Below are 12,721 nucleotides of genomic sequence, written 5' to 3'. Positions count from 1 at the left end.
TAAAACTGAAATGAACTTTTGCTAATAAAATTTCACATTTAAAACCTGTGCATATATTAAATAGCATTACACCATAATAAATACAACTGGGACATACACAAATCTCATAAACCAATAAGTTCATCTCAACTTATTTCAATCTTACTAAGAGCATAAGGGAAGGTAATCAGTGGTTATACCTGGCACACACTTTCACATTGTGAAGATTTAGTTCTATCCACAGACTGATCCTAAAATATACATCGAACACCAGGCAGAAACATTTACTTCATTACTTTTAGGATCAAAACTGTGGTAGCGATTTATATCATTTGGCTATATAATTATGATACAATAATTTTAAACAGTTTCTGGTGGATATTTGAATGAATAAGGATCCATAAAAACACTGAAAATACTGACAAAATAAATTAAAAGAACATTATATCAAAATATTATAAATATATGGTCATTTGGAGAAAATTACATCTGAGTGGTGAAACGGTTTAAAACAATGATCTATAGAAATTAAAATTCTCTGGTAAACTTTCACCATTTTACCGCTGTGAAATATATCTACTAGGAATTTCTGGAGTTTAAATAATTCTCTACATTGATACTAGACAAAGTTAATGACTGTGTGATATGGCTTGGATATTTGTCCCTGCCCAAACCTCATGTTAAACTGTAATCCCAAATGTTAAGGGAGGGGCCTGCTGGGAGTTGACTGAATCACGGTGGCAGATTTCTCCCTTGCTGTTCTCCTGATAGTGAGTGTATATCACACCCTCTTCCTCCTGCTCTGGCCATGTGAGGACACACCTGCTTCCCTTTCATATTACATATGACTGTAAGTTTCCTTAGGCCTCTCCAACCATGTTTCCAGTATAGCCGGTGGAATCATAAGTCAATTAAATCTCTTCTTTGTACATTGCCCACTGTCAGGTATTTCTTTATAGCAGTGTGAGAACAGGCTAATAAACCATGGGATCAGAATTTTCCCCCAAATGGATTTTCTTTATGGGTTATAATAAGTAAGCTTGAAATTAATTAAATATAAATAATTTTAAAAAACAAGTAAGTATGGAGTTGCTATTAAAAATTCAAGTTAACATGAAAAGAGTGAAATGAAAACAAAAGAAAAGAATAAGAACAAAATGATTCTGTCATTTAAGACAGAACAAAATGATTCTACCATTTAAGAATCAATTGTAAATTAGGTGTTTTAAAACACAAAAATATAGTATTTATAAAGGTCTCCAAAATATTCACAAATCAATATTTCTATGTTTTGTAAGGAAAGGATAATTAGATATACTAAGCATTGTCTTGAAGTCTAGAGTCATTCAACTTCTTAACACAAATTGGTTGAGTTAATACAAGACCTTCAAATATATTAAGTGCAGTAATCAGGAAAGGAGATTAATGCCGTGGCCCATAGCAGAAAGTGGAAATATTCAAGAATTTCATCTGCATAGACAGAAAAAAAGTTTCTTCTTAATTCATATTCTCAATTCACCTAGTTATTGTCCAATTTTTGATCATGTATTGCTATACAAATAGGACCTATTTATACTTCAGGAAACAGAAGAAAAAAAATGAAAGTCCCAGACTTCCACATTTCCATTAGCAATCCTTGATAAAATTCTGCAGTATTTAACTGAGCAGATGATATTGAAATGGTTTCCTTCTTGTTTTATCATATTTTATCTTAAAATTCACTGTTTCATAAAAATATCATTTATGCTCTACCCAAGGGAGAAAAAGCAATCTTTTAATTCAAAGAAAAATCTTCTTTGTACCATTAACATTATTCCATCTGTCTTTTAGCGTAGATACAGAAGGAAACTTAAAATACTGTGTATTCCTCCAGCATTTTTTTCTATGTTCCTGGTTATATTTGTGGTTCTTCATTTACTCTTTCTATATTTGGTTGTATAAATAAAAATCCTCCACAAAGCAGGCTGCACCATCAGTTAATTGACTTTGACAATATGTTAGTAGGTACAATCCAGTATAGTACATAACGTAAGCCAAATGTACCTGGAGTCGAGGATGAGCATAGAATTCATTTAAAAAATCCATAAGTAAATCAATCTTCAGTGAGCTGACACACAGGACGACATGCTTTTCAGTTTGAGCTCTATGTCGACTATAGTTTCCACCTGACTTTTGTCTCTCCATCCACAAATAAGCCAGCTGTTCAAACTGTAATATATTTTCCACATATGAATGAAAAACAAGGTAAGGAAATAAATTAATCAATGCAATACATCTATTGTTTATTAAGTACTTTCAATTTCCCAGACGGAACTCATTGAGATTCTAATTGTCAGTGTTCCCCTTCAACAACAGACTTTTCATATAATTTCTACAGGGCTGCAAATGCCTCCCAGGGGCTTCAGGTCTCTAAGGAAACATATTAACATGATTTTGCTATTACATAATAACAGGCCACAAAGAGGTTTGTACCTCTGCTTTATGTCCAGTAGAGCTGAGTGAAACAGAAAAGCCTCATTGCTATTTTCCGACATTCTCTGTCAAGTTCTAACCACATCTCATGCAATAGGAGTTACTCTTACCACAACACACAAGGCCACATTCTAGCTGTATAGTAGCCAGCAACTGAGGAAAGTGAAAGGTGCAAGGGAGGGATGTCAGGAAGAAAGACATGCATGGATTTATTGGAGTAGGAAGGCCATTTTTGTAGGTATTCTATTCAGAAACATTGCAGCCAAAGTTTTGCAACGGAATATGCAAGTTTGATTTGCATTTCCCCATAGCCTGCTTCTGATCTGCCCACACATGGACACCCAGGGCTTATTATAGGAAAGAGTTAGAGATTGCATCTACTTATTTTTAATTTCATTTATATATCTGTCCCTTTGCAACCTCCTTACTCATTCCCCAAAGTGCCACATAATATTTACATACCATGTTCAGACTTTTTCTTTTTTCTTTTTTTTTTTTTTTTTTGTGGAGATGGGATTTTACCTTATAGCCCAAGCTCATCTTGAACTCCTGGGCTCAAGTCATCCATCTGCCTCAGCCTCCCAAAATACTGGGATTATAGGCATGAGCCACTGTACCTGGCCCAGATTTTGTTTTATTTGGCCAACACAAGTAATCGATTTGTCTTCATTGCACTGTATGATTTTGTGGTTTATTTTGAAGAACCAAGATAAATCAACCCTTCACAACTTTATTTCTTTGATCTAACATCCTATAATTTAAAACTACATTATTCTATATTTAATATAATTAAGTACTCTATATTTAAAAAAAATCTTGAAGGATTGAAATAAGATGAGCGCCATCAATTATGACTAGAAGGATAAAAGAAACAACTTGGTGTTTCTAATAAAATGTAAAATGACATTTCTGCAGTAATTTATGTAAATGCTTAAATGTAATGATAATATGTGTTAGTAAATTATTGTTAGATAGATAAGCCACTTTCCATTTCTTATTAAATGTGGAGGATTCAATTTCATGTCTCTGTACATTTTTATACAATGTAAGATGGTTATGTTTACCTGTATGGGTAGAACCACAAGAGCAACACAAATCATAGCAACGACAAAAAGCTTGGAGGACCATGTTTCAGGAGTGACATCCCCAAAGCCCACAGTAGAAAACGTCACAATGCAGAAATAAAGGGAGTCAAAGAGATTCAGCTTCTTTCCTATTCGTTCCAGATGTTGGATCCCACAAATGCTAAAGAAACAAATATGAATTAAACTTAAATCTTTCAAATGGGACATAAAAGTTCTCATCATTATTCTGTTGAAAGCCAAAGCACATTTCATAAAGCGATTTAATAGTCAGGCTCTTATATTTTATAATATATTTTTCTAAGAAAAACATAATTAGTAAGTTATTTTCCTACATTGACCAGATATGCTCTTATTTTGATTAGTGACCAAATATGGTAGTTAATTTATCACATAGTATATTTGAGTAACTTGTAAAACGGACAGACAATTTCATGGGTGATACACAAAGACACCGAATGAACATTGAGATCAGAAATCGCTACACTGAATCCCTACCAAAATACCAAGTCTTTTCTTTTTCTTTTTTTATAATTTAGGAAGAAGAGACAGTAAAAGGCTTGAGGAGTTAACAATTTCCAAGTGCTATGGTTTGAATGTTGTCCCCTCCAAAACTCATGTCAAGAGGAAACACATTCAAAAGCTAGCAGAAGGCAAGAAATAACTAAGATCAGAGCAGAATCGAAGGAGATAGTGACATAAAAAACCCTCCAAAAATCAGTGAAACCAGGAACTGGTTTTTTGAAAAAATCAATAAAATTGATAGACCGCTAGCAAGACTAATAAAGAAGAAAAGAGAAAAGAATCAAATAGATGCAATAAAAAATGATAAAGGGGATATCACCACTGACCCCACAGAAATACAAACTACCATCAGAGAATACTATAAACACCTCTATGCAAATAAACTAGAAAACCTAGAAGAAATGGATAATTTCCTGGACACTTACACTCTCTCAAGACTAAACCAGGAAGAAGTTGAATCCCTGAATAGACCAATAGCAGGCTCTGAGATTGAGGCAATAATTAATAGCCTACCAACCAAAAAACGTCCAGGACCAGACGGATTCACAGCCAAATTCTACCAGAGGCACAAGGAGGAGTTGGTACCATTCCTTCTGAAACTATTCCAATCCATAGAAAAAGAGGGAATCCTCCCTAACTCATTTTACGAGGCCAACATCATCCTGATACCAAAACCTGACAGAGATACAACCAAAAAAGAGAATTTTAGACCAATATCCCTGATGAACATCAATGCAGAAATCCTCAATAAAATACTGGCAAACCGAATCCAGCAGCACATCAAAAAGCTTATCCACCATGATCAAGTGGGCTTCATCCCTGGGATGCAAGGCTGGTTCAACATATGCAAATCAATAAATGTAATCCAGCATATAAACAGAACCAAAGACAAAAACCACATGATTATCTCAATAGATGCAGAAAAGGCCTTTGACAAAATTCAACAGCCCTTCATGCTAAAAACTCTCAATAAATTCGGTATTGATGGAACATTTCTCAAAATAATAAGAGCTACTTATGACAAATCCATAATCAATATCATACTGAATGGGCAAAAACTGGAAGCATTCCCTTTGAAAACTGGCACAAGACGGATCCCCTCTCTCACCACTCCCATTCAACATAGTGTTGGAAGTTCTGGCTAGGGCAATCAGGCAAGAGAAAGAAATCAAGGGAATTCAGTTAGGAAAAGAAGAAGTCAAATTGTCCCTGTTTGCAGACAACATTATTGTATATTTAGAAAACACCATCATCTCAGCCCAAAATCTCCATAAGCTGATAAGCAACTTTGCAATCATTAAAAAATCAGGAAACAACAGGTGCTGGAGAGGATGTGGAGAAATAGGAACACTTTTACACTGTTGATGGGACTGTAAACTAGTTCAACCATTGTGGAAAACAGTGTGGCGATTCCTCAAGGATCTAGAATTAGAAATACCATTTGACCCAGTCATCCCATTACTGGGGATATACCCAAAAGATTATAAGTCATGCTGCTATAAAGACATATGTGCACGTATGTTTATTGCGGCACTATTCACAATAGCAAAGACTTGGAATCAACCCAAATGTCCATCAGTGACAGATTGGATTAAGAAAATGTGGCACGTATACACCATGGAATACTATGCAGCTATAAAAAAGGATGAGTTCATGTCCTTTGTAGGCACATGGATGCAGCTGGAAACCATCATTCTCAGCAAACTATCACAAGAACAGAAAATCAAATACTGCATGTTCTCACTCATAGGTGGGAATTGAACAATGAGATCACTTGGACACAGGAAGGGGAACATCACATACCAGGACCTATTATGAAGTGGGGAGTGGGGAGGGGGGAGGGATAACATTAGGAGATATACTTAATGTAATGTAAATGATGAGTTAATAGGTGCAGCACACCAACATGGCACATGTGTACATATGTAACAAACCTGTACGTTGTGCACATGTACCCTAGAACTTAAAGTATATTAAAATATATATATATATATAAAATCAGACTACATAGTTACACTGTTATTCAAACTGTGTTCTAGCAAATAATGCTTAGGAAGCTTTTAACATTAAGAAGCTTCCCCCCAAAAAGGAATACACTGACTTCATTATGATATATTGCTATGAATGTGCATAATTCAAGCATATCCAATAAAATGCTATCAGAGGAAAAAAAACAATTGATTGCCATTGTACCATACTAAGAGGTGAGACCGTTAAGAGGTGTTTAGGTCAGGAGGGCTCCACCAACATGAATGAACTAATGTTGGTATCCTGGGAATGGGCTCCCTCACATGCTCTCTCTCTCTCTCTCTCTCTCTCTCTGTCTCATGTGTGCTTCCTCTCTCTCTTTGCCCTTCTACCATGTTATGAGATAGCAGGAAGACCCTCACCAGTTGCCAGCACCTTGATCTTGGATTCCCAGCATCCAAAACCAATATGAGCCAATACATTTCCATTTCTTATAAATTACCCAGTTTTAGGTATTATCTTACGGCAGCACAAAATGGACTAAGACACCAAACCATTCTTAAAACAAGTCCTTAAATGAATCAATCATTTGTACAAAGCTATTGATGAGGTGACAGGAAGGGAGCAGTGTAAAAGTTGTTAAATGTCCTCAAATTAGAAATGTGTTAAAGTAACATTAAGAATAATGCTGCTATTAGCAAAAAACAGTAAAGTGAGACTACGAATAATAAAATATATTGTGCAATGTTGGAGGAAGATGTAAGATTTGCAACACAGCAATCAGTGTATAATTGATATGGTTTGAATGTCTGTGTCTCCTCCAAAATTCATGTTGAAACTTAAATTCACAATGCAACATTATTTAGAGGTGGGCTTTAGGAGGTGATTAAATCTGGAGCTCTCAAGAATGGGATTAGAAATCTTATAAAAGTGTTGGAGGGAACTAGCTAGTCCTCTTTTTGCTCTTATGCCTTCTGCCGTGTGAAGACATAGCAACAATGCCTCATCTTGGTGAGAGAGAAGGCTCTCACCAGATACCAAATCTGTGAGCCCTTGATCGTGAATTCCCTTTCTTCTGGAATTGTGAGAAATATATTTCTGTTGTTCACAAATTACCGTCTCAAGTATTTTATTACAGCAGCACAAATGAACTAATACAGAAATCGACACTGAGAAATAGGGTGTTGCTATATCAAATACCTAAAAATGTGAAAGCAGCTTTGGAATTAGGTAATGGATAGAGGCAGGAAAAATTTTAGGGTACATGCCAGAAAAAAAGCCTACATTTCCAGCGTTTAAGGGCAATTTTGGTGAAGGTTCAGAAGAGGAGAGTAGCCTACCTCTTCTTATAGATTATTTAAACAATCATGACCAGAATATTGGGGGAAATACTTACAGTAAAGACCTTTCTGATGAGTTCTTAGACAGAAATGAAGAATATCTAATTGGAAACTGGAGGAAAAGTCATCCTTATTACAAACTGGTAAAACTGGGTAATTATGTCTGTGGAAGGCACAGTTTAAAGGTGGTGAACTAGAATATGCGGCAGAAGACATCTCTAAGCAAAGTGTTCAGGTTGATGTATTGTGGTTCTTGACTTCTTTTAGTAAAATGCCAGAAGGGAGAAATGGATTAAAGATGAAATTTATAATCAAAAGAGAAGCAAAACCTAATAATTTGGAAAATAGTCAGCCTAGTCAGATTGTAAATAAAAATTGTGCTCCAGAAAAAACACCAACAGTTTGTCCAAGCAACCATGTGATAAGGAGACTCTTGTGAGATAAAAAGAAGCCAGGTGGTCTTCATCAAGACAATGGAAGAATAACCCTGAAGGCATTTTGGAGCTCTTCCAGACTGTCACTCTCATCACAGCTCTAGAGTGTGAAAACTTTGAGGGCAGAACAGTTTCAACAGAGGAAACCAGGACACCTTTGGGGCCTCAAGAGTTGGCTTTCTTCATTTCGGTGCAGTGCTCTTCGGCCACCCCAAGTGCTGGTCAAGCAGGTGCAAGAGTGACTCAGGATGCTGCTATGGGAGTCGGAGATGGTAAACTTTGGTGGCATCCATGTGGTGCTAATTTTGCAGGTGCACAAAGGGCACAAGCTGTGAAGGCATGGTTACCTTTCCCCAGATTTCAAAGGATGCCTTGGAGAACTTGGGGTCAAGAAAGAGAACTACTGCAGGGATATGGCCACACAGAGAGTCCCCACTAGAGCAATGCCTGGTAGAGCCATAGGGGTGGAGCTATCCCTGAAACCCCATAGCTGTAGTCACCAGCATGAAATGACAGTGTGGGAGAGCTGGGGATACTAGACCCCAACCCTATAGGTGCTGCTGTGTGGTCTATGCCAAGCAAAGCCTAGAAGATGGGGCTTCCCATGGCCTGATGGGGGCCAACTCCTCCCCAGTGTGACCAGAAGTCAAGACATGGAGGCAAAAATTAATCTCAAACCTCAGGATTTAATGTTTTTTCCTTGTTGGATTTCAAACTTAATTGGGACCTGTTACTCATTTCTTCTTGCCTATTTCTCCCCTTTAGAATAAGAATCTATCCTATGCCTGTCTCGCCATTGTATTTTGGAAGCACAAAACTTGTTTAATTTCACAGGCTCACAGCTGAAGAGTAATTTGCCTCAGGATGAATCATGCCTTGAGTCTCACCCATATCTAATTTAGGTGATATTTAGATGAGACTTTGGACTTGGAATTGGTGTTGGAACAACTTAAGACATTAGGGGCTACTGGGATGAAATAAAATGTATTTTCTATATGAGCAGGACATGCATTTTGATGGGCCAGGAGCAGAAGGCTATGATGTGAATGTTTGTGTCCCCTTCAAAATTCACATTGACACTTAAATTTCACAATGCAACGTTATTAAGAATTGGGGCCTTTAGGAGGTGATGAAAAGTCATGAGGGTAGAGCACTCATGAATGGAATTAGCAACCTTATCAAATTGTAGGTCAGAACCAGCTAGGCCCTTTTTGCCCTTCTGCCTTGGGAGGATGCAGTATTAAGTCCTCTTCTGGAAAGCAGAGAGAAGGCCCTTAACAGATGTTAAATTTCCAACACCTTGATCTTGGCCTTCACAGCCTTCAAGATTGTGAGAAAGAAATTTCTATTGTTTACATATTACCCAGCCTCAGGAATTTGGTTATAGCAGCATAGACTAATACAATCATGGAATACTACTCAGTAAACAAATAAATAAATAAAAATTAAAAGAGGTCAAGTTCTGGATAAACTGCAAAAACATGTTGAATGAAAGAAGTCAGATATAAAAGACCACATGTTGTATGATTCTGTTTATACGAAATATCCAGAGAACAGCCAGCAAATTAGTGGTTGCCTGGGACTGTTGGTGGGAATGTGGTGGTGAAAATGTTCTAAAACTGAATTGAGGTGATGGCATATATCACTTTATATATATAACTTTGAATATACATGAAAAAAATATTGAATTTACACTTAAAATGAGTAAATTTTATGATACATGTATTATACCCCTATAAAGTTATTTTAAAAATCAGTGTATATTTGTGAACTCTCACTATGGCTTACGGGTACACTAAGCACATGGCTCAATTATGACAACCATGAAGAAATAAATATTCAATGTTTACTTTCCAGAAGTTCCTTTCCCAGCCTTTTAAGATAATCTCCTTATTTGTCTAAATTACGTAGCATACATATTCTATTGTGTTTATGCATATATATATGTATATATACATACACACATATTTTGGTACAGTCAAGAATAAGTTTATGAATGGTTATGTAGATGGGTAGGTACATAAATAAAAGGATCAAGAGACAGACGAGAGAAAGGAAGATATACATCATCATTTTAATTGTTTACAACTTTTGTGTGAGTTTATTTGCTTTTTTTCCTTTTCCTTTTTTCACTTCAGGTCTCCAAAATGGCCCAGCAAAATCGCCTTCGTTTTATGCTTACAAATTTTGTGTGAGTTGCCAGATTGTAAGCACACTTAAACCAAGGAATTGATTCATATCAGTTTATTGGCACAGCTGCCCCTATGGAATATTGCCAAACTAATTATGAGAATATTCAGATGTAGCCTAGTATTACCAAAAATGGAATTGTATAATACTTCTGTAAAGTCAGGTTTTAAAATTTTATTTAAAATAACATATGTTTGACAGTGTAAACAATTTTTGCTTAAATTCTTTATACTTCACTAGAAAATAGAAAAGGAAGATAACTTACATATTTTTAAAGATTCAAATAATGAATGCTTACTTTTGCTTGAATATGCATTAAAAGCCAATCTCTGATTATAGTTAAAATATGTATTTCCTAATTCAAACATTTATTTTCCAGACCTAAATTATCAGAAAAGTCTCCTACTGTGCTTTCAGGTCTTTTGTCTGTCCTTTTAACATAATGTACTCATAAGGGCAGTATTCATATTCTTTAAACACAGCTCAACCTCAGGTTCAAAAAGCTGCGGGATTCTCACTGTTTAAAGAAACCTCTATAGTCTGTAGTTTGATAGAATATTATAATAGCTGCCAACAAATCAAGTCTTCATATGTTCAACAAACCCTTCTTTTGCAATATAATATTCCTGTACCACCCATCAAGATATGAAGTCTATGTCTTCAGGTCCTTGAATCTGAACTGGACTAACGACTTGCTTTGACCAATAAATATGATGGAAGTGACATCATGTGGTTGCAGATGCTAAGTCTTAAGAGACATTGCAGCTCTTTTTCTCATTTTCTTGATACCCCGAGACCACAACACTGTGAAGATGGTGGTACAGTCTACTAGAGGATGAGAGGCCATGTGGAAAAGAACTAAGATGTCCTACTTGGTTCTCTTCCAATTGCCAGACATGATAGTAGGGCCGTGCTATATCTTCCATTTCCTCTCATGCCATCAGATTGTTTAAGTTGAAAGAGTAATTAAGGTGAGACTGGCAGAAAATCAGCCCTGGAAATCAACCACAGAATTTTGAGAAATAACCAACTAGCTATTTTAAGCCACTAAGTTTAGGGGTGCTTTGTTATTCAGCAGTAGATACTATCTCTCTCTCTCTCTCTCTCTCTCTCTCTCTCTCTCTCTATATATATATATATATATATATATATATATATATATATATACATATTCCATATATATATATGATTATGGAATACAGCATCTGGATCTAATTTGTTTCTTTCTTAAACTTTTGTCTCATTTATCTCACCTTCACTATTTGGACTGTTTACTTAACGTAATATCATTTGAAATAGTCAAGTACTAAAAGTAAGTAAAATAGGCTTTACTTTTCCTAGTAACTAGCATTTATAACTCCAGCTTTTGTTTCAGGTAGTAATATTTAAATATAATAAATGAAAAATTGGGGAATTTGAAATGCATTTGATTTACTTATTGAAATTCATTCTACATATGTAATGTACAAGTAAATAATAAACTAAAAATTTATCTTTTATAAAAAAATTGCATATTCCAATATAAGATATATTTATTTTAGTCACATTTCATTCTGAAAAGTCTATGCCAATAACGTATTTCAAAAGTTTTTATGATTAACTTTGCTACCATGTAGACTTACAAATCAAATGCTTGACTCATAATCCTGTTATGTTTCAGTGAATACTGCATACTCTGATAAAAGTTCAGTCAATCAGTTCAGTACATACTAAAACATTCAGACAACTGTCTAGGCTATGTTTTATGGAAGAAACAAATTACTCCATATTAGAGACAGAATTGCCTGTGATAGGTATACAATCTGGACTCCATTGTCACTTTCCCATTAACTTTTGCAACTACTTCCCTTTTTGTTATCTTGTTTTTATGTAAAAAAAAAAAAAAAAAAAATCACCTCCTGAAAGAGTTGAAATTGTTTAGAAGGGAATTTTGCAGAAATTTTCACTAGCTTATCAAATCCTAAAGGTAGAATGTTCACATTATTTAAGAAAAAACTGTCTTCAAGCCTCACCAAATCCTAAACATTTCATTTAAAGAGTATTTTTAAAATTACTTGTTCAGAGTTTTTTTACAAAATGATACAAAGATATGGAGAAGTTTGATTTAAAAACAGAGATTAGGCTGGGCGCCTGTAATCCCAGCACTTGGGAGGCCGAGGCGGGCAGATCACGAGGTCAGGAGATGGAGACCATCCTGGCTAACACGGTGAAACCCCATCTCTACTAAAAATACAAAAAATTAGCCGGGCGTGGCGGCGGGCGCCTGTGGTCCCAGCTACTCGGGAGGCTGAGGCAGGAGAACGGAGGGAACCCGGGAGACGGAGCTTGCAGTGCGCCAAGATCCGGCCACTGCACTCCAGCCTGGGCGACGAGAGAGACTCCGTCTCGGGGGGGGAAAAAAAAAACAGAAAATAGACTGCTCTGATTCACATTATATAGTCATAGCATCATTTTCTGATACCCATTATAGAGTACCTATACACAACATGTGTAAAACATTGTTTAATTGCATATTATTTTGGTTACCGGCAACACAACTCGAAATGTTTCAAAGATAATAAATATAAAGACTTATTTTACTGCTCTGTGGTAATCATTCAAGTAAGATATATCCTTATATATAAACCATCTCTTCAAAAAATAATTCAGCTAATTGTAGGAAGGAAGAGAAGAAAGTGTGCCTTCAGGACAGGTGGATACACAGACAGTTCACTGTTACTTATATATTATA

General features: G+C 35.8%; 1 protein-coding gene across 5 annotated transcripts in view; it reads right to left on the bottom strand.

Moving 5' to 3' along the window:
- The window catches only part of KCNT2 (potassium sodium-activated channel subfamily T member 2), a 411,763-nt gene that overhangs the window by 225,154 nt on the left and 173,888 nt on the right, over positions 1–12,721 (bottom strand). For all 5 annotated transcript variants that reach the window (XM_009191034.4, XM_009191039.4, XM_009191043.4 and 2 more), the window contains exons 9-10: positions 3,516–3,696; positions 2,023–2,187 (exon numbers count right to left, since the gene is read on the bottom strand). In XM_009191034.4, the coding sequence (XP_009189298.2) occupies positions 2,023–2,187; positions 3,516–3,696 (346 nt within the window). The remainder of the gene's footprint in view (positions 1–2,022; positions 2,188–3,515; positions 3,697–12,721) is intronic.

This window comes from Papio anubis, chromosome 1 (assembly GCF_008728515.1).
Source record: "Papio anubis isolate 15944 chromosome 1, Panubis1.0, whole genome shotgun sequence".
In the NCBI taxonomy this organism is placed as follows: Eukaryota; Metazoa; Chordata; class Mammalia; order Primates; family Cercopithecidae; genus Papio; species Papio anubis.
This window is presented reverse-complemented; position numbering and strand designations above follow the sequence as displayed.